Genomic DNA, 22577 nt, shown 5'->3' on the forward strand with positions numbered 1-22577 from the left:
AGGTAGAAATCGAAACTGGCCTTGATAATTGCCCCGATAATTAATTATTTGAGCTGTGCTGGGACATTTTGGGTCGTAGTCCATCTGTTTTGGACCATTGTGAATCGATTAAAGCAAAAATACGGCAACAGAAAATGTGCGTGTCTATACTCCTTAAAGTGATGGCTTACACAGCTTGTTCGGTCGAAAAGCCATCACTGTCGTAGTGGTAGCAGTTGTTGGCACTGCTTATAGGAAATAATCGAGGTCTGCGTAAAAAAATCTTATCATGGTAATTTGTGATTCTGGTGATTGACGATTCATTGATGTGTGATACTCGGTGATGACTTGTGATATGAAATCATTGTGATTAATAGATTATTGATAAATGAAAGAAATGAAAAAAAATGACAAATTGGAAAAGAGGGGCTCAAATGTCGAAATGCCCAGAATGAGAAGCCATTGCTTGATGATGCTAATTAAAAAAATTCAGTGTGTGTAATTGATAAATAAAAAAATAATTAAAAAATAAAAACGCATTCGTAGGTGTCAGCTCAGAATAGAAAGCCAATACTTGCTGTAGAAAAAAAAAACTTTTAAAAAATTAAAAATGGGAAAATATTGACCGTGTGTGTGTGTAATGCTATCACATCATACCCTTAAAGGTGGAGCATAAGTATCCCTCTCTAATTTTTTCATTCCATATTTGTGTTCCCACTAAATGTTATTTGGCCATACATGTTAAATAAATTTGGCAAATTAAGATTGTCATTGTGGGAATGTCTAATTTCACATGAGGTATGGCTAATGAAAGTGAATTAAATATGTTGTTAGTGTTAAGAAACTTGTGCAATTAATAAGCCATTTTATAATTCATAGCTGTCAGCCTACATTAGCCTTTATTATTTTCAAGGTCCCAATCACGGGAAGATGAAGACCCAGGCAGGAGAAGAGATGGAGGCCTTCTTCGAAGCAGCGTTCCCGGATGGCTGCAGCTCAACCACCACCAGCACGGGATCCAAAAAAAGGACGGTTAGTGTCAGGCATTTTGCTTAAGTAAGATGCATGTGTTCAGCTACAGAAAAAAAAAAATGTCCTTTGCTTGTAGCCAGTTGTAAATGTGCTTACATCATGCTCACACATTGCTAGCTGCCTTTTGTACGTCTCAAAAGAGTGTGCTGGATAATGCAACAGATTTTCCCTAGTTGCTCTTCCCATTAGTGCGGAGGGGGGCTGGAAGACTAGAAGGCTGACATCACAAGTGTGATAAGCCTATGGACATGGGGAACAATGCTTTTTGCATATTAATATCAGTTTGCAGCATTGAAATTTAACCCTTTCACTGTCGGCTGTTTCTGACCGGGACGCACCCCCAGTGTCGGCTTGGTTTCAGAGAACGAGCATATCAGGGAACGAGCATAAGGATTTATGAAGTCGAAAGAGAAAAAGATGGAAAGAGGCTAAAACACTCGTGTGCTGCTCCTGCTAACGGCAAGCTGTCCTCAAGCGAGGGCGCATGGAGAGAGCGAATGCAGCAATCGAGTCATATGTCAGTCGGAGAGAGGCAACCGCGTGTGGCCCTGAACTTGCCACGCCGTAGCGGAAGCGCGACAAGGAATAAAAATAAAAACCTCCAAACCTGCCGCAGATAGCAGAGCAAACTTTGAACCCATAACCGCACGCGCACGCCGCTCGAGAGAGTAGTGTCACGGAGCGACCACGCCCCCTCCCACGAGCAAAGAACGGGCGGGCGCGGTCGCACCATACTCTTCCATATATGTGTCATATCGGCGCGGAGCGAGCATATCAGCTTGTAGAAAGATTCAACAGATGGCGGAGCAAGTCCAAGCGCGGTAGCTTCACGGTGAGGCGCGAAGATTTGAACGCAAGATAGAATACGTACGGGTACGTTATTGACACTGCGGGGAGGAAACGCGAATACGTACCGGTACGTTCGTGACAGTGAAAGGGTTAAAAGGGTGACCTGACAGGTCCACACAGCCATGTTTCCTTCAATACCTCCCCATCATTGTCACACATTAGTACTGGAACAGTCTTTGTGAGTCATTGAAAAGGAAATGAAAAGCCTCAGAGATGAATAAAAAGTCAATGAAGGGTGCTGGATGTCACATGTGGTTGCAGAGTCCCTTCGTAATGTGTTATCAGTTGCATTGACAACACAAACTTGGAAAAGCACACAAAAAATTGGACCGTTGTCTTAAGCAGAACAAAACTGGTAAGGTCTAATTCAGTTTCTCAAATGAGATGGTGAACTGCGCAGCACTCTGTAGTTTAGAGTGCTCATTATATATTTGCTGCACTGTTCTGTGAGAAGTGCATACACTTTCATATTTATGCGTGATGACTGAATTGATGCTGATGCGAGTCTTGACGTAATGGTCATTCGTAAACAGCTTTGCTGATTGACAAACCTGGCTGTTATTGAAGGCGTGAACTTCAATGAAAATGGAGTGCTAAAAACATCCATGTGTTGAGATTTTAGTTAAGTTGTTCAGGTTGGCCCAAATCCTTGCAACAGCTTGCCTCATTATGTGGTTTCAGCACATAAAGGTCCATTCGCTATTATTAACTTGTTTAGACCTTTGTTTTTTACAGCAAGCTGGAGATGGCAGCTCAGCCAAAAAGGCTCGATCTGAAAATCAAAGCAGTACAGTGGATGTTCACGAAGAGGCAAAGCGTGGCAAGGTAAAGAAATGCTTTTGGTTTGCAGTTGTTTACTCTTAGCTTTTTTGTTGTGTGTTTGTTTGTTTTTTTGTCACTGGTTATGAAGAAATGTTCGCACAATCCATAAGTCAAAAGAAAAGTGACAGCTGTGGCCACATATGTATTTTCATTACAAAAACAGCTTCTTCCAGTGTCATATATAGTGATGATGTAGCAAAGCTCAGCGCAGGTCTTGTAGGAGTGTACAAAGCCAGCCTCAATGTCTGAGGCTTTTGAACCGCAATAACATCAGAGTGTCAGTGTAAAAATATGCTTCTTTATTTTCTCTAACCATAGCATTGCATGTTGCCTTGTGAATATAAGCATTTTCTATTTTCGTATGCACTGTCACCAAATACGTGTGAGCCTCCCAGTGCATCAAAGGCACAATTCTTTGTGAGTTTATATTTTCGAAGTTATTTCAAATCGTTTTGGCTCTGAAGGTTCCGTGCAAGCATTACATACATGCACATTTCACAGCGAACAAAAATATGCATGTCTTGGTCATCAGATCAGGAGCTATGCACGTCTAACTGCCATTGTCTCGAGCACCCTATTGTTGGAAAGCATAACACATTCCTCCACCTTTTAAGCATATGCTGTGCAGTGTGATCTAATGTCAGACTAGTGTTGGTACTTAACAAGATCTGCTGACCAAGACTGTTAAGTAGAAAAAGGAGAACAGTCAGTAAAACTTGTGGGTTTGCTTTCAGCAGGATTCTCTAACCAAAACTGTCAAGTGAAAAAAAGAGTCTCAAGACTTGTTTGATAGTCCTCTGTAATTCTACGTAATTAGCATTCGACAAAAATATTCCTTCTGCAGTTTCATGGGCTACACTTCTAGCTTTCTTCTTTCACAGCTGGCCAGCCTGACCGTCAGTGTGTTGAGAGACTTTTGCAAGCAGGAGGGCATCCGCTGCCCATCCAAGAAGGCTGACATTGTTGACTGCATCAAGAACCACCTTAAACTCTAGTCTCCATCATTCCAGCGGTCGTGTCAACTTGGCTTGATAGGAAGAGGAGTGTCTGCTTTGAAGGCTGGGAGTGGCATCCTCAAACTCGAGTGATACAGAATGCTAGAGCTTTGATGATGCTTTAGTGGCACTGTCTGAACAGCTGTCATGCTTGGGCCAGCGGTCGTGGTCTGCAAAAGGGAGAGGAAGAGAGTCATTGGGGACTGTGTAACATTTTTTTTTTCTTCATACCATTTTATGCATTAAAAAAATACATTATGCAACTCAAGCTTTCGTTTGCTTGACTGAAACTTTTTTCATTCCTGTACCCTAGTAGATTCATTAATTCAAACTTTAAGAGGCCAGACTTTTTTTTTTTTTTTTTTTTTTAATTATATGGAGTGTGCTTCAGAAGAATAACATTAAATATGACTTGCTCTATGCATATCTGTGCTTGCAAAATGTACAAGTGTTGTTTGGAAAGTAATGCCTCACATTTTTTTACGCGATAGCGTATGCAGCTTGTTCGGTAGAAAAGTCATCACCATAATCCAGTTCGGGGTAAACATGTTCGTGAAAATTCTAAGGCGTTGGCAGGCAGCAGACACTGGAACGTCATCGAGACCTGATACATCATGGCAAAGACAGATGGCGTCTCCAGGTTTTAAGTTTGGAAGCATCTTTCACAGTGCAAACCGCAGGTCTACATTTATTTCTCAATGCAGCACCTCGGAAGGCCATAGGTCGTTGTTGCGTTACACACTTAAAATTGAGCTTAAGTCTCCCCCTAATTTTTCAAAATTCATGAAATTCACAAATAGTGCACCTGCATAATTGCCGGACCTACATCATTTTTCAGTACTGTCTTGGCCAGCTATGGTGAACTAGGGTATGCATTCAAGTATGAATTGTTTTGAGTATAGGAAAGCAGGGACGTCACCCTCTGGAAACTTCGCAAAAAGAACAAGAAAACATTAACCAAGTACTTCACATATTGCGAGTGGTCAACATATGATCTCAAAAACTTCGGCCTCACCTCAACCTCAATGTGCTGGCTTGAAGTTGGGTGCTTGGCCTTAAGGGGGGATGCGAGGCTAAAGGGGCAACTGCAACAATTTCACTTAAAATTTTCAGGGATGGCTTTTCTTCCTCTTATGAGAATATATTTAAGTTTTGTCACCTTAACGCAAATAGACAAAAAGTTGTAGCTGTCGTAATGAGTAATTAAGTTGGTCAACTTAGGAAAACTATCATTTCAAAAATCATGATGTACTAACCATTTGAGCTTAGATAACTTCAGGTAGTTAATTATGTTCATTATGCAGGATATGGCCAATTTGAGTCCTTTATGACATTTTTCATTATATTATATAATATTTTTCATTATTATATGTCACATATCCCATACTTCTTTTTTTTTTTCTTGGAGAAAAATTAGGAATTCAAAAGTACCTTATCTTGTTTAGTCCAGAAACTACCTTGAAAGCAGTGTTTGAAAATGGTTTTCCTAACAGTTGTGCTCTTGCAAAAAGTGCAAACTGAAAAAAATGAGTTCATAGATTTTGGAACATGCTATTCAAATTCCGAGCCTAAATTAATAGATCAAAATGGCCTGTGCATACATTGGGCCGTCTTTTTCAACATAACGCCTCTCCATGGCGACTGTTTCAAGTTGCCTTTTTCTTTTTTCTCCCCGTTTTGTCGTATGTCGGTTACATTGGTGCACATTTCATGATCTCTGCCCGATCACCATGTCGAAACGCTGTACAGGCATCCAGAGTGCGAACGCACGCATACCTTTTGGAAATACGGAAAACATAGGGCAAAATGAATTGTTGTCCAGGCTAGCTGTTGGCGTTCATTTTCTGTGCTTTAAATTCATACAACTGGCATTCACGTTTGCGCAAGAAGCAACAAGCTGCCAAAATGCCAGAACTGCAGTGCCCGGGGGTCCGTGTTTGCCCGTTTCTAGTAGACTTCATTTCCAGCTCTTAGAAATGGCCGCCCTTTTTCCAGTTTTGGTGCTAAAAATGACAGTTTTTGTGATCAATTTTTGTAACACTCACTTGTTTTTAGTGCTCTCTTCTGACATACTGCTGGAAAATTCTCTGTTACGAAACGAAAAATTTCGTTACAGTTAGCGTTTAATAGTGCAAATTCTGCATGGTGGCACGCCAGAACGACTCGTATAATAAGGCTTACTGGTGAAACAGAAAAACAAAGTGCATCTTTGTCTGGCCCACTAACTTATAACAGCCTGACTAAATAAAGATACAATTGTGAGACATTATCCAGTGCATGAATAAACATGCAGACAAAAGTAGAAGAGACACCGCAAATGCCGGCATTTGTGATGTCTCTTCTACCTTTGTTCGTGTGTTTTTTCATGCACTGGAATAATTCCTCACAATTGTACTAGAAACCAACTAACCCAGCTTTCTACACTTAGTAAATAAGAATAACAGCTTGTATCAGCCCTTCATTTATCTGTTTGCTAATTAGCCAGACAAGTGCCTGGAATCTGACAGTCTTTATGTCATAGGTAGATTAAGAAGGTTATCACACAGCTCCCAAATTCCCCATTTGATTAGTATGTGCTATGGACAAGGGCAACACTGGGGAACACTTTCAAGAATAGCTTACACTCAACGTAAATACCTAAGAAATTGGTAGGTTGAACAGCCATCGCCGTAACTCAATCCTGGTGGCTTGCGGCTTTTTTTTCTACTTTCTAATCAGTCATCTCCACGATTACATTATTATTTCACATTGGTCTACACTAACAAAAAAATATCCTCTATGCCTTCCTTGGTGTCAATGGCCTCTGGCTCCCTTTGTATTAATTTGTCGCGGGGCCCTTGTTTCCCTACATTTATTCGGCATTCAAATTGATCATTTTCCCTCTCGGACCGTATTAATTTACTACTATGGTGGCCTGTTGTATATGGCCAGATTCCTGCTATATGTCTGCGAGCTGCTATACCCCCGGACAAGTGTTTGTGGCTATGCAGCCAAAGCTACAGAGCCAAAACACATCAGCTCACTGCCCAGCAGAACATAGTCCCTTGATAAATTACGTAAATCGCGCTCTGGAATATTATATCATTACAGAAATGCCTATGTTGTTATTACGTCAAGATTGTACTACAATATAAACCAGTATAAGGTTAGTGCAGTGCATTTTAATATCAGTGCACGACACCATGCAAACGGGATGGCCGCGCAATCTGCCGGGAGCCTCCTGAAACGTACGTTGGCTGCTGCTGCTGTGTCTACCCGTCGGTTTCTGTGCGCTTGTTTCGCCAGCGTACGTAGCACGTAATATTCATTAACCATGAATATATGTTCGCTTAGGCCTTAAGTAGCCTAAAGAAAGACATTTCTGCGTCGTCGGAGGTTCGGAAACCATTATTTCAAGCAAAAGCGGAACTGAAATCGATATCGTACCCGAGGCCAGATATGCCAGAACTACATGGTGCAGTAACACCATGACGAAAGCTACGCCCCGTAGCCTTGGCTCCATAGCCAGAAAAACTTGTCCGCAAGTATAGCTACATACCCCTGAATGTATTTTAGTTGGCCACAACGAAAGTCTTCAGTAAAACTTTGCCCACAATCATGACCATTACACAGTGTTTCCCCATGGCAAGAAAGTAATAATTTCTTTGTGAAGCTTATTCTGCCACTGAAACAATAAACTAATTGCAAGATAAAATCATAAGCAAAATCATTTCAATTCCTCTGCCTTGTTTAAGAGGTTGGAAAAAAAAAAGGAAGTTGGTTTTATAAAGCTCTGATACCGACTTATGCTGTTTCCTTTCCTTAAGTTTTATGCTATCATATATATCTAAAATTACTGTGCCCAAGGATGCGAGATCGAATCCCGGCTGCAGCAGCCACTTTTAGATGAAGGTGAAAAGCAAGGCACCCGTGTGCTACGCGATGTCAGTGCACGTTAAAGAACCCAGAGTTCGAAATTTCCGGAGCCCTCCACTCTGGCGTCTCTCATAGCCTGAGTTGCTTTGGGACGTTAAACCCTATAAACCAAACCAATATATATCTGGAGTCTGTTTGCTTCGCATAATGAATGCTTTTGTTTTTTGTCCAAAAGTGTATCCCTTAAAGGCAGCTTTATTATGAGAACAATGGGAATTAGTGGCAGCTAAGGCGCATATTCTTTGACAAGAACAGTGACTAGCGGAAAAATCATTAACCATTCTGCACTGCAATTGAAGTGCATAGCCAGTATTTATTCCTTTACCAGATAACATACTAGCTACATATAACTGAGTTGACGTCTTAGGGTGAAATTAATTTGAGAATGCACACTCCTCACATCCACCAGGGAGCGTGCATTTCCAAAGGAACACGCAGTCCACAAGCATGGCCAGTTTCACTGAAAGCAAGCAGGTTTATTTAACATTTGCTGTTGCATCAAGTCCATTCTCTCTCCAGTGCAGTTTGAATTCCTTTTTCTTTGAGCTGTTGGGTTCTGTGACCTCTGTATAGGAGAATGTCTGCAATGCAGTCAGTTTTCATGTCGGCTGTCTTGGCCCTTTGGAGAGCACCGGCTGCGGAGAGCATTCTTTCCACGTCTCCAGATGATGCTGGTATTACAAGAACTTCTTGGCAACCTGGCTGAGTGCAGGGAACCTGCAGGAATTTTTTCTCCAATAAATCAATGCATCATCTTCATTGTAGGCATCACCATTCAGATATATGATTCCAGTTCTTATAGTGATTTTTTTCATGTTTGTTGGTCTACGACTTTCTGTACATGCTGAAGAGCCCTCCAGCTGCTGTCCCACATGAATGGTTCTTATCGGCTGATGCCGTTTTGCTATCTGCGCACAAGAAAGCATATTAATTCATGCACCGAGAAAGAAAGAATGCATTCAAAATTGGCTGTGGTTTAGCTTCGGTTAAACCTAGTGTGAAGCGAGAGCTCTGGCCGTGGCACGTGGCGCACCTCCATACCTGTATACTCAAAATTGACGCCAGCGATCATGTGCGTCACCGCGCAGCTGCTCACGCGTTTACTTCCATGTCAGTTGACCTTGACCTTTGGTGGGAATACAGCTGCCCAAAGTGGCTGTGGCTTAAGTTCCAACTTGACCTCGAAGCTGTTTGAAGGTCTTCAGAAGCACATGCTGACCTTGGCTTTACCTTGCTTAGTGAAGACCACTTCAAAAGTACTCCCATACAACTAGGGGGTGGACTTATGTATTTCTTTTTGAAATTCAGCACTTTTCTTTTACCTTTATTTCAGAGCACAATATGTTCAGTTAATAAATTAGTGACTTTTCTCGGTTATTTAATGCTGCAATCCTCTGTGGTCAAAAGTTACATAGAGTCTGCCTCAGTGCTGTGCTTCTTATCGGGAATACAACCATCATACCGTGCTCCTAGTTACCCTATTTAGTTACTTTCAACTTTGAATGTAACTTGTTCGCTACACTTTGCTAGCTATGCATTTCACACTAAGAATGCCTTTTTTGGTTAGAAAAGAATTTCAAAAAATTGAGGGGTTTTAAGCATGGCTTGAACCTAGTGATGGAGCAAAAGCTGTGAGTGTTACAGCGAATTTTTCTGTGGACACCTGGATTTAATGTGCCACCATCACGTTCGAACGAACCTTCTGTCCTAGCAACTCATCGTTTGCCTCCATCATTCTCCAATACATTGGTATACGACACCGCATGTGAGGCTTTTCACTTGCTTCATATTTTTACTAAAGCAAAATATAAGGAAGTAGTCGAAAATTTAACACACTCACTTGGAATACATTAACGATTTGAATAAGCTTGCTTTAACTTGTGTATCACCTCTTCAATAAGCCTTGTATTCACCGTCAGAGCAGAATATTAAAGGGCTCATGAGAAGCTATTTACGCAGACTAGAAAATGTGCACAAACAATATGTGTCCCATCAATCATCACCGCAATGCAAAAATTTTTTAAGCTACTTTCATTAGCACTGAAGATAAGTTATGGGCAATCAAAAATGATGCTGGCGCGCAAGAAAAAAAAAAGTAAACAAATTGCGACGGTGCCCCATCAGGCCCCATTACACCCGGCTAACTTGGAAACATCCAAGGAGCGGGCTAGCCCAGCAAGCCCATGTGACATTGCATGGGAGGCTTGCACGATCGCGCGCAGTGATGTGCCACTTCAATCGGTCACGAGCTGTTACCAAGAGCACTTTTTAAAAGTTATCTGTAAATTATACACTCCACGCAAAGCTCTCATAATTTCACTCGAATACTCAAAAGGACCACCTAGCGTTAGAATATCACCGCAAGTAGCATTTCAGGGGCCTTTTAAGATCTGTAGGACATATTGCCTGATCGAAGAGCTTCAACTTGGATTTTCAGGTGAAGAACCAAAGCAATGGTTTAAGGAGGCTCTAGAATGCAGGTGCTTTTTTAGGTTATAATGGCCAGTCATCATCCCTTTGGCTATTTTTGCTGGTTGAAAAAATAAAATGTGTGCGTGCATGCATGTGTGTTTGCATAATATTTGCAGGTGTCATGCACAATGCTGCTGGAATTTTATTTTTATTTTTTACTAAATTTATTCATGAGCATACTGCAAACCATGTTTAGGTCCAAGCAGGGCAGAACTTTACACAGCAATAAAAAAAAATCAAGCAAAATTATACATGTAGAACAATTCACAATATTATGGCACTTAACACCTGAGTTTGCAGTGTAATAAAACCTGGAAGATTTGAGCAGTAATACGAAAATCCCCAAGTGCTAGTTGGCTGCATGACGGTGTAATTAGACCTGGGCAAACTGTTCCAGTCTGTGACGTTGCAAGAGAAAAGGAAAAAGGAAATCTACATGCTTGTTTGTGCAAAATACTGCGAAAATCGTTTGACATTCACCTGTGACGATGGTCAGCAAAACAAGGGACGATGTCACGCTGTTTCCTTGAAGAGTGTCGTTGGCTTTGCCAAATGGTTTTAGGATGTTGACAGGTCATTTTGGGTTCCTTTCAGTTAGCCGAGGGCATATACATTTCCTCATTCCTCTTCTGCAGAGTCTATAGCAGCAGCGAATACCCCTGGCTTTATAAGAAGACAAATGTGATAAGCACACACCCAAGCAGCAAATATTGTAATCGCAGTTCTTCTGAAAATATTTCTGAACCTTACCTCTGACAGGTGCTCTGCAGCATGGACGAATGAATTCCAGCGTATTGCACAAGGCATCACGAGGTCTTCTTTGCATTTATTTTTTCAGTTCAACAGTCCACAAGGCCGATCACCTGAAACCTCTCACTATGGCCATGATGTGCCCTTCACGACCTACAAGGCATCATTGTCAAAATTTGATGCAGTATACACCGCTATTTGAAGTGTATGTGCACAACAAGACAGGCACTCCCATTTCGAGCAGACATTGAAAACAACATCGAGCTTCTTTTCGCCTTCATAGCTAGAACCTCTACTGCCTTCCACTTGGCACGCACCTTTGGTTTTCTGCAAAAGCCATAACATGGCCGACATTTCCTTGGTTTACTTTGTTAATATTCAGTATCTCAAATTTTCTCACTTGCAGGCCTTAATTCAATCATGTTATCACTTTAATTCTACATCAATGCCCTTCCTAAAATGACCTATTGATCTTAATTAGTATAGCTATTAACACCGCTACAAGGACCCAAGTTAATTCCAGTTGTACTGACCTTATGAAATATTGAAAATATGGAATTTTTTTTTGTTTGTTTGTTTACAGTTAGATATATGGGGTTTTATGGCGCGAAAGCAACTTTGGCTATGACGTGCATTTATATGAAATGTTATCGTAACTCGGCTTGCTTCCGCAAAAGAACAGTAAGCTGGGCATGCTGAGTAGCATCCATTATCATACATAACAAAATACAAATAGAAAAGCACTCATGTTTGTGCCCAGCCTCTTGTGTGTGTACTTGCTATGCATCTTCAAAGATCCACAGAGCACGACAATTTAAAGAAAGAAGAAAATTCTTATTTCACACCACATCATAATGGCCAGCCAACGTGCCTGATTAAAGCATGGGCAATCTACTGTTGTGATGACAAAACAAGCTGTCAATTGCAACCTGATGCATACCTTTTTCTGAATGGCAGCTAGTATAATGGAGCAATTACAAAAGCTGCGGAGAAAGCACTTGGAAGCACCACCAACCTGGAATCTCAAGTGTGACTGCCGGGTAGAATTGTCCTGCAGCATCAACAGGTAGCGTAGCTCCAGAGATGTAAGATGCACCCGGAGACAGCAGGAAGCACACTGCTGATGACACCTACCAGAATGCATGTAGAAAATGATGATAGTATCATAATAATGAAATTGCCGCACCCTTTCCATTTCCTTTTTAATTATAGGTTGCTCATAAGTGAATGGTGCTTGCATTTGCCAAAATGTGCCAGTCTCTGGCTTCACTTCTAGGCCATGCAACAGGGCTCGTTTGTAGCAACCCTGACATGCTTAAGCACTTTTGCTGGAGAGCTTTTTGCATGATTAAGTCTAGTTAAAAATAACAGAACTATCCAGTCAGTACAGTGAATTCATTACGCCAACGTCAATCGCCACAACACCTTCATTATCACAAATATACGCACTTAAATGTGGGTAGCATTGAAGAGTTGAGAAACTTGATACTATCAAAGAAATCACTACGCAAGGCATCCAGATTTAACTGAAGGTATTTACATATTCATGCAAATGGCTCTTCTCTTAGACATTAGACAAAAGAAAACAAGGATAGTGCATAAATCAAAATTTGTAATTCCGCTGGCAGCAAAAGCAACAAAAACCCGTTCATAAACATCATGAAATGATAAAACAAAGCACTGTGCAATCTATTACTAATTCAAAGACGAAAAAAAATTGTAGACAAATGCCAAGATGCCACCAAGGATTTTCAATGGTATATCCTCACTCCATGCGCAGTTGCTTTTACATTGTAACACATAAAGCACGTAACACAAGCTTCTACTTTCGAGACACTTTTATGCTGAATATAAATTTGTCTTTTACTTTTTTCTTAGTGCCTAGATCCAGTTGCAAAACATGACAGAGGCTCTCCAAACTAGCTTTCCGCCAGCTATAAGGCATCCAGTAAGCCTGATTTAAAAGCTCGGGGCCAATCTATTAATAAAAAACAACTGGAACTGTGCTCTACAGACCTCTTGAGGAATACCATGTCTTTTGGCAGGAAGTCGTGGCCTTACTGCTGCAAACACGTCGGTATTGTAGTTCTTTTCAGCAGTCTCAGAATAGACAATGCCCTGTTGAAAAAAGATAAAATAAAAAGATTTACTGCTATAACATCAGAATCATACTGCTAACTTAGCAATTAGCTAAGTGCATGTAGGAATTTCAATAAAAACAACCTGAAGTTTAATCCTGGCAACAATCAGAAAAATGAATCTAGAAAAAGCCATTGTATGTGGCACATTTTACAACAAATAATAATGGAACTAGATATAGTGCATACACTCCAACACCAGTTACCTTTACTTAGAACACCTTGCGTGATGCTCCCCCTGCCAAGGGAGTTGTGCGTTCGCAGGGGCGTACAGCAGCCACAAACAATAGCACACAGTACATATTAGTGAAGCATACAACTGAAGGCCTAAATTACTAGGTTATGCAGAGCTCCAAACATGAGGATACCAGAAAATTTTAAAATCTGAAATTCAGGAAGAAATAGAGATAGCATTTCTCCAAACAAAATGGATGCTTTTGTCAGGGTTCTGCTCGTGCTCTTTAATAAACTTTAAGTCTCTGACCATTTAAAGGAATAGTTTCCATTGTGAAAACGTGCAAAGTGCGGCACAGCATGTTTCGCGCTCATAGTTGGCACATGCTTCCTTTCAGGAAGTGGAGCACCAGTGGTACCTTTTTCTTGAAGAGCTGCATTAGTTTGGTTTGTGGGGTTTAACGTCCCAAAGCGACTCCGGCTATGAGAGACGCCGTAGTGGAGGACTCCGGAAATTTCGACCACCTGGGGTTCTTTAACGCGCACTGACATCGCACAGCACACAGGCGCCTTGCTTTTCGCCTCCACCGAAATGCGGCCGCCGAGGCCGGGAGAAGAGCTGCATTAATGGTGGCATTTAGTGCCTAGGTAGAGCTCAATATTTGCTCTTTCTGAATACCTCAACATTTTTTCGTTATCTGAATGTGTTCCCATCAATTAGTTGGCAACCCGGCAGCATTCAAAACAACGCGTAGCCTGTCTGCTAGTAAGAACTCACTGATGCATAAGCCCAGTATACAAACGCCGGTGAACAAATGGCATTCATTTCTTCTTTTTTTTTTTTCTAGAGCTTAGACTTATTGCTTTCAAAAGCGAGAAATAGAGAAACCTAACAGAAATGTCTGAGAATAGGCAGAGCAGTAGTATTCAGCCAGTGACTAGCACATGCTAAAACTCTGAACAGTACTCAAACTGCCTGTGATCTTTCTGCCATGACGGGACGCTAGAAGCTACAAAAATAAAATAAAAATAGTTTATTCGTTGATAAGGTGGCAACACCATAAAAGGAGAGTAAAAATGTGCCCTGTGCTTGTCTGCAGGCAGTCAAAAGGTTGGTTGGTTGGTTTTTGGGGTCCCAAAGCGACTTGAGCTATGAGAGATGCCAGGCAGTCAAAAGAGTGCTCATGAAGTCATAAGCTCATAATGTGGGTTAAATTTTGCCCCTCATGCCACAGATGTTTACCTGACATCATAACTGCTGCCATGAATTTTTTTCTTTTCCTGTCCCTTTCAACTGATTCTTATAACAGCTGTAAACACAGTTTCTTTCTTCCCTGAGCAGAAATGAACAGGAGGTGTTTTTGTTGTTGTTGTTTTTTTCACTTCTCAAGGAACAAAATCAGGCTACCTTCAACACAAAGGAATCATACAACTCTGTATTCACAAAAACCTATCTGAAAAAAATTCTGGTATGCATAGATTTATCCTCACCGGCATGACGGCATTGATTCTGACTCCACTTGCTGCCCACTCGATGGACAATGAGCGGGTAAGGTTTTCCACACCAGCCCTGGCTGCTCCCGAGTGTCTGTGAAAATTGAACACATAAGCACAACTCATGCTCAAGCTGTATGTGTACATAGGTATACAGACATACTATTTAAAGGAACTGCTTACGCTGCCATAGGATATCCACGTTTGTTTTCCATAACAATGTTAACAATGGCTCCTCCATGCTCCTCCATCCATTGCTGGTAAGCTGAAAAGCATGGGAACAAGACAGTCTGCATTCTAAGTAAACTTCTAAGTAAGCATAGCACGCTGACAATGTGCTTAAGGAGGAGGTAAATAAAAGCCGAGTTCTGCAAAACTTAAAGAAGGAATCATGGCTTAAAAGAACCAAGCATCACTAGCAAAACTTTGTGAATTTAATCCTGTCATCCTGGGTCTTTCCATATTGTGCTAGAGAAGGTGCCAAGTGGTAGAACTGAACCAGCAGACAATGAACAGGAAATGCTGTATCATCTAGTTGTGCGCCTATGCAGTCTGAGAGAAATGATGTGAAAGTATGCGGCTAGGTTATTTCAGTACACCAGAAAAATATGAAACTTCCTGTGGCATCAAACCGCAACTGCAACCAGGCTGCCACAGTGGCAGCGCCACCATTGTGGGTGGTGTGGGTCGACACTCTTTCTTGCTGTGTGGGGAAATGAGAAGCCTTTTTGGTTCATGGAACATAACCACATAAAAACATATATTCACTTCATCATGCTCATGACATTTGGTAGCATTATCATTTTATCATTGCATAATATAATTCCTACGTGATTCGCTTATGCCTCGGCAAACTGATGTAAACCAAGCACATATACTAGGTGGCACACTTGGGCAAACACTTACAATTCACCCCCTTATTTTATACTGCTTGGCTCTGCTTGCGAATTTATCATATCTCATTCCATACTCATAAAGCACTAGTCCTGTTCTATTTCGTTCCTCACACCCTAAAATATGCAGCAATGATATGCATAGGTTGACTGCTGAATGAATGCAGCCTTGACATGGACTCTCTTTACCTAAATGTTTTTTTGTTGTTTTTTGCTCTCACCTAAGTATTTTCAAATAAACAAATAAATAGATGTCTGCAGCAAAATTTATACACTGATCATTTTTTTAGCTTATCGTAATATTTCAATTATTTACCACCTGATATCACAAATGGAAGCATCTACACGTTCACATGGTTTCTCCACAATCGTTCTCCACATTTGCAGTTTCAGGTGAAGAAGCACATTAGTCTACATAAAAATGCTAAGCCATGTCATACACTACTATCAAACTAGGTCGAGGCGTTTTGTTAGACAAATATAATCATTGTTTTGTGTGTGATATACTGCTGCTCTCACTCGGACATGAAGAATCACAGGGTACTATAGTATAAGAATGACATGAAAGCTTTGACACATGGTTTGGGGGCAACCAATAAGGAGGTGCCACAGTTAACTACTGATGTAATATATGTTAATGAGCGTTGCATCAACACCAGAACTCCCCAGTAGACAGGTTGTAAACAGTTTTCAGCAGTGCTAGATGTCTGTTTGCAAATAGGCTACTGAGACCACGGTCAATTTTTGTTCTCAATTCAGTGTCCTAAGCACGAATCAAGGGCAGCAGTTGTGGCACACTGATTCCCAAGCAGCAACACATGCTTGGTCAGAAGCACAGAATGTGATGCTTATCAAGGCAGTTTAAGAACCTGTTTTTTATTTTAGAAACACTTGCACCTTTTATGTCTGGTGGTACCAATCATATTGCTGAAGGTGTTTGTGCAAAATACACTTACTATCTTTATTTTATTCATTTTTGACTTCGACAGTGAACCTAGCAGACAGGCAAAGAGGATTGTTTTTTTTTTTTTTGTTTTTTTGTTTTTTTCATGCTAAGCATGTATGCCAGTAACACAAGAATTGAAAAGAAAAAACAATTCAACAAATATAAATGATAAAGTGTACAAAATTTAATAGAAAACGAACTCAGAATAAATTGAACAATACGGGCACATCATGAAAAAAAGAAAACTAAAATGCTATGGAACAATAACAGTTGCATTCAATTTCACTTCTGTATTGTCAGTGTTGCATAAAACAGGACCGGGAACAAACATAAGAAGCATTGTTAATATTCTGTGATGAAGTCTAGCAGTGAAACAAACTGGAGTATTGAATTTGTCTTCGTTATTGACAAGTTTAGTTTCTTCCGTTGCCCGATTACCCAATAAAAGAAAAAAAATGTGAATGTGTCGCTAGAAAAAGAAAATTTGGTTAACACATGCTTGTGATGGTGCAATGTTATTCTAGGCTGTAAATATGAAATAAAGTCACGTTGCAGTATTTCAAAATAGAATTTTAGTGGGGTTTGTTTTCTTCTCATCAATATTGTGATGAAGTCTAAGCAAGCCCAAAGACGCGAGTATAACAATATTTGGTGTGAATTATCTAACTTTGCTGCTTTTCTTTGCGTGCCTTCAGGTTTAGTTACTTTAGTTGCTCTAAAAGCAAATTAAATTGTCTGAGCACATTTTAAAATAGGTTTCACTAATGTTTTATAGACCTGAAGCTTAATATTCATTGTAGCAACCTTTAGGCGTCTTTTTAGATAACCTAGCTTTCACAGTGCAGTAGCTACAATATTACCTAGTTATATGCATGTTTCCGTATTAGATCTTGATGTCAAAATTATTTTTAAGCATTTCTGTTCAACCTCTGCAAGCAGTGTGCCATTAACATATATATATGAAATAAGAGAATTTCTTTTTTCTTGTTACTGCCATTACCATTGATTTACTGATCTTGACAGACATTTAACACTGGAACCACCACTTGGCCAACGTGTTAAGGGACTCAGAAATAACATTGTGGCTATTAATTTCCCTATATATATGACGCAATCATTGATGACGAGTTTAGTGCTGCACCTTGTATTAATGGTTGTACCATAACTGAAGGTTGGGAACAACACTGGGCCAAGAACCATGCCTTGTGGAACTACAGGCCTGACAGGGATTGAGAATGGCTCTTAATGCACAGAATAATCGTTTTCCCGCAATGTTATATTCCCACCCTGCTAAAATCCCTTGTGGATTGAAGTATCTGTAAAGAAATAAATAATAAGATCAAAAACTGCCTTTGTTAGTTAATTGATGGTTGATAAACCAGCTCAAAACCAATGCTGGTGAGGCAGTAGTAAGTTTTCACATTCTAGACTTCGTTACGTGTTTAAAAATTATGTGTGCTCTAGTACTGCGCGAGTAATGTCAGTGAGCAATATGGGCCTCAAGTAAGCAATCCTTATTCCGTCTCCTGTCTTGTGAATTGTTTTATTTTACCCTTTTCCCAGTCGGCCCCGCCGGGGTGGTGCAGTGGTGAGGGCGCTCGACTACTGTTCCCAAGGACGTGGGTTCGAATCCTGGCCTCGGCGGCCATTTTCCGATGGAAGCAAAAAGCTAGGCGTTTGCGTGCTGTGCGATGTCAGTGCACGTTAAAGAACCTCAGGTGGCCACAATTTCTGCAGTCCTCCACTACGACGTCTCTCATAGCCTGAATCGCTTTGGGAGGTTAAACATCAAAACCAAACCAAACCTTTTTCCAGTCATGAGACTGACTGGCAATTGTGACAGTGACTTGTGAAAAATATGCTGCAGATATTTGATGCGCCACTCAGCGTAATCTCTTTAGGAATTCATTTGGAATTCCATCAGGGCCATTCTCATTTTTTAACTTTATTGTTGAAGAGATGATTAGGTATTCCGGGATCTGTAATTATTAATGGATCAGGCACTGAGGTAAACAGCAGTGAGAGGAGGAAGTACACTGTTGTCTTTTGTCAAGACTATCTGAAAGAAAACATATCTATATGCCATTGTAGATCAGCCTTTCTTTATTAGTTTAGTTTTGTCAACTAGGTACTGCATAGATGTTTTCAGAATCTGTGCAGGCTATTTTCCAGGAAGTTATGGAAGGTTACATTGTAGTACTATTGCTTTGAATTCTGTAACAAAATCCTGCAACAGGCAAACATGAAAGATCATCTGCACTTTTGAGCTTTCACGGCACACAAAAGGATGCACAGAGTTCCTTTGGCACCCTAGCTGTGGGAATTCGACAATGATTCGAATTTATTTTGCAACATGTCGGTCAATATCATGTGCCAGAGAATCCCATTTAGTTACCCTTTTCACTGTATTTAAGGGGGGAATGAGGGTCTTCGAAACTCCTGTTTTGTTTTTTAACATATCTTGTTGAAACTTAGCATGCAAGTGCTGAATAGAGTACTGACTTCAAGTATGCATTTAGATCTCGAATATCTTATCTCAAGGAGAAGATATGTCAAACTAACTATCCTAATTAGGTTATTTTTTACGGGCCATTATGGCAATTTCTCAATAATCCCTCTTTTAGAAGCATGCGGACATTCCAAAAACTCCACTGTACATACCGAAGCTTTCCTTTTTTTCTTAATTATGATATATAAGCAATTAGACTAAATTTTGACTAATTACTACAACATACATCTTTCTGACATTGGTATTCATTTATAACCAAGAAAATGATATTATATGAATTCCCTTAGCTTTAGCACATGTGATGGACCTTCTGAAATGTGTGCATATTCCAAAAAGAGGTCTTTTTTAATGAGAAACTGCCATAACGACTTGAAGGAATAGACAGGTTATTTTGCCATATTTTCTCTTCCTGCCGAGATATTTTAAGCCTAAATGCACATTCGAAATCAGCATTCTAGTGTGCACTAGCATGCTAAGTTTCGACAAAATATGCTGAAGAATAAAGAAGTTTTCAAAAGTATGCATCAGCTAAGTAAAGTACATCAGTTAAGTACAATGTCAAAATTTTGGACTTCATCAATGCATATCTTCACAATAAATATTAACAACAATACTTTCATCATTTGCTGCAATTATATTCCCCTTATCTGAAACAACAATGCAAGCAGTGCAAAGAATGTAATGTCAACATCAGGTCTTTTTGTGGTTAACTGATGAACAGCTTGACAGGCAGTATATTGTGAGCATTGCCATGATCATAGTAGAAATGCAGGTTGTTTTTTTTTCTCAGGAGTAATGTCAGCTATGATTCCAATGATGCTGATAAAAAGGGTCCTTATCAGATACCCAGTAAAAAGGGGCCTTGTCCTGAAACAGTTTTATTTCGCTATCAGTGCGTGAATGCCTGGTCACCTTATAATTCACCTTTTTCACAAGGCCATTGGGTGCATCTGCGTCTCTGCTCATCCAGTTCTACTCACTAAGCTTGCATAGTTTGTGTTAGCAGTAGGCGTGAGTGACAGTTAACAGTAGCAGTCAAGCATGCACATTCGCCATTCCAAAGGCGCAGTTGCACCTCAAAGAAGTTGATCACACCTTAGTCCCTCACGTATGTTTGTTTTCAACCAGTCTTCAACCACTAACCAGAGGGTGTCAAAGCATGTGAAAAAGGATTGTGGTACTAAATTGTTTTTTCATCACCTCGATTTACGTATAGGTGGACTCATACCTCGGTGAGTGTGGTTCTTTTGAAAATGATGACATCATGTTCTGTACTGCATCTGCCTTCCATGTGTGCGCGTGTGTGTCTGACCAACAGTGATGCCAGAGAGGCTGAGATGGCCATCCTTAGCTAACAGTTATTGGAAATGTAGGATGCAAAAAGTCTTCAGCTCACCTTCCTTGCACATGAGAAATGTTCCTGTTAGGTTTGTTTCAACAACAGCGTTCCAACCCTTGAGTGAAATGTTGTCGGCTGTTGAGAAGAACTGCCCGCCACCATTGTTGACCAAGAAGTCGAGGCGGCCATGCTTGTCCAGTGTATGACGAAGAAGTTCCTTTACCTGTGGATGACAAAGGTGCATATCAATGACTCAGCACTTGATTGAATGCAGGATATTGTTACCTTAAAACACAGCTTCCTAAGAGATCAGCTACAGAGAATAAGGCATACAAGAACTTTTTGTTAAAATCACTGACACCATGGTTGCAATTCGGTGAGGCAAAAAAAAAAAAAATAATAAATAAACACATTCCACGGAATATACTTGTTCGATTGCCGTTATTCCACCAAGACTATAAATCTTGTATGCAAGAGTCTCATGCAAGTAACTCTTGTGTACATGAATCATGTCATTACAGTATCCGTGGGCAAGCAGTAGTTGCCTGCTTATCTTTCTCAACTTATAAAGTACCACTGTAAGCTAAGGCCCACTGATTATTACTGCACTCGTCCTTTTCTAGAAGAAAGTGATAGTTTACACCCATCATTTTCGATGATACTTTAAGACGATAACGAAACAACTTGCCTGTTCCTCCTTCCGGATATTGCATGACATGAATGTCACGCGCTCCTTTTCTTCTACCGGCAGTATTCTTCCTTGAAAATCCTTGACTGCACTCTTCAAGTTGTCTTCGTTTCTGGATGCAATCGTCACCGAGCAACCTGAAATTGTCATTAGCGGTACCTGCAGTGGCGTAAACATGAGTGGTGCGCTCCAGAGAATCATGTTTTGGCGCTGTTTTGGTGCATAAGCAGAAGGAATGCACGCTAACCACTTTCGGGGAATTACTCCCGGACTCATCGAAACCCTGAAATTCATGAAATCGTACCCAAGCAAAGGAGTTCTTCCGTGATTGCTTTTCCTATTCCCGTTGCCCCACCGGTGACGATAGCCACTTTGCCTTTGAACAAATTCGGTCTGAAGATGGTTTTAAAAGCGTTGCTGGCCGCCATAGTGGAAAGCTGACAATATATATCTCACCGTCTTCCACACATGCACAACTTGTTAGCAAGAAAGAAAAAAAAATGCTGGTAGATATTGCTTCATCCACAATTGCTTAGCTGTTTCCTTTTTGTTGTTTTAATTTCGCTCCACATGGATGGATGATGGATGGATGGATGATAGTGGCTCTGCCCTTTGTATCGGACGGCAGCTTGCGCCGCCTAGCCAAAAAATTAAAAGCAATATATTTATCTCCTCCCTATTTTTAGCTTCTAATTGTTTCGCTACATTAGCTACATTAACTGCGTTGCCATATGGCACTCGGAAGTCCGCTGGTCTTAGCGGGAAGGCTGCCACCGCAGAAAAGAAGGAAAGGATTAGGAAGGGCGGCCGTCTCATCCTGGCTCCCCCACCTTTTTTTTTTTTTTTTTTTTTTTTTTTGCACGTTTATATTAAATGTAAGCAATATTGGACTTGCCTTCAGGAACGGGCAATGTGACATCAGCACATGTCAGAAAGCATTGAAAATTCGTAAGAATTTGTGGCGTGCCCGAAACTCCTCTCTATTTGAATCGAAATACAAATAAAATTTCCAAATCTCACGTCTAGCCAGTGTGAGACAAGTTCACTTTTTTCGTTCCGCTCTAGTGCACTTTAGTTCCGCGGAAAAGCCGCCACTGCCACTGAAAATATCCTGATTGGCCAATGAAATCGTGGCGTCACAGCTGTTTGACCTTGCGCGGGAATTTCAAACATTGCACATGCAAATAAAGGTCATGCTCAGATTAAAGCACGACATCATGGAAGCTCCCGAGGACGATGCATCATATAGAGCCATCTTGGGACTTGATCTCACTAAGGCATTTGATAATGTTGAGCACAGAGCGGTTCTCGAAGGCCTCAACTCGGCTGGAGTGGGAAGCAAGTGCTTCTGTAAATGCGATCAGGTGCAGACCCCTTTTTTTTTTTTTTTTTTTTTCATTGTACATTCCGAAGCCGCTGACAAAACGTTTCGGCAATACAGCATGGAACTGCGTGGAAGCGTATGGCAATAGCGAGTAAACGAAGCCGACCGTGCAGGGTGCCACTTGTACGCGCTGAGCCGGCCGGGACAACTATGTCAAAGATTTCCTCACCTGCAGAAAAACTGAAATTAGCTTCGTGG

The 22577-nt window shown here is 40.7% G+C and overlaps 2 protein-coding genes across 6 annotated transcripts in view; one reads left to right on the plus strand and one right to left on the minus strand.

Annotated features, from left to right (window-relative positions):
• The window catches only part of Irbp (Inverted repeat-binding protein), a 35797-nt gene extending 31857 nt beyond the window's left edge, over positions 1-3940 (plus strand). For both annotated transcript variants that reach the window (XM_084600887.1, XM_084600888.1), the window contains exons 14-16: positions 893-1011; positions 2596-2685; positions 3564-3940. In XM_084600887.1, the coding sequence (XP_084457013.1) occupies positions 893-1011; positions 2596-2685; positions 3564-3677 (323 nt within the window). In that variant the 3' untranslated portion in view covers positions 3678-3940. The remainder of the gene's footprint in view (positions 1-892; positions 1012-2595; positions 2686-3563) is intronic.
• On the minus strand, positions 2961-21514 carry LOC146190463 (peroxisomal trans-2-enoyl-CoA reductase-like). Of its 4 annotated transcripts, none has more exons than XR_014706544.1 (10): positions 21300-21514; positions 20996-21132; positions 20365-20530; positions 14804-14885; positions 14618-14714; positions 12831-12932; positions 11830-11944; positions 10815-10967; positions 10545-10727; positions 2961-3847 (listed from the first exon to the last, which is right to left on the minus strand). XR_014706544.1 is itself a non-coding variant. In XM_084600889.1 (8 exons), exons 1-8 carry the CDS (start codon positions 21421-21423, stop codon positions 3780-3782), a joined length of 891 nt encoding a protein of 296 aa, XP_084457015.1. In that variant the 5' UTR covers positions 21424-21513; the 3' UTR covers positions 2961-3779. The 4 variants fall into 4 exon arrangements, 1 of the variants encoding a protein (XP_084457015.1); XR_014706543.1 differs by lacking the exon at positions 2961-3847 and adding an exon at positions 8027-8500; XR_014706542.1 differs by lacking the exon at positions 2961-3847 and adding an exon at positions 8028-8309.
• Between the last annotated feature and the right edge of the window lie 1063 nt (positions 21515-22577).

The sequence above is a fragment of the Amblyomma maculatum genome, chromosome 4, assembly GCF_055883805.1.
Source record: "Amblyomma maculatum isolate TAMU_Amacu chromosome 4, ASM5588380v1, whole genome shotgun sequence".
Lineage (NCBI taxonomy): Eukaryota > Metazoa > Arthropoda > Arachnida > Ixodida > Ixodidae > Amblyomma > Amblyomma maculatum.

What these genes read in the sequence shown, in the direction of transcription:
- LOC146190463 (XM_084600889.1), bottom strand. Translation starts at nt 21,423, where the DNA reads ATGGCGGCCAGCAACGCTTTTAAAACCATCTTCAGACCGAATTTGTTC. An exon ending in ATTTCTCATGTGCAAGGAAG is followed by an intron (nt 14,886 to 20,364) that starts GTGAGCTGAAGA and finishes CATGCTTTTCAG; the next exon opens with CTTACCAGCAATGGATGGAG. An exon ending in CGTGGATATCCTATGGCAGC is followed by an intron (nt 14,715 to 14,803) that starts GTAAGCAGTTCC and finishes CAATTTTCACAG; the next exon opens with ACACTCGGGAGCAGCCAGGG.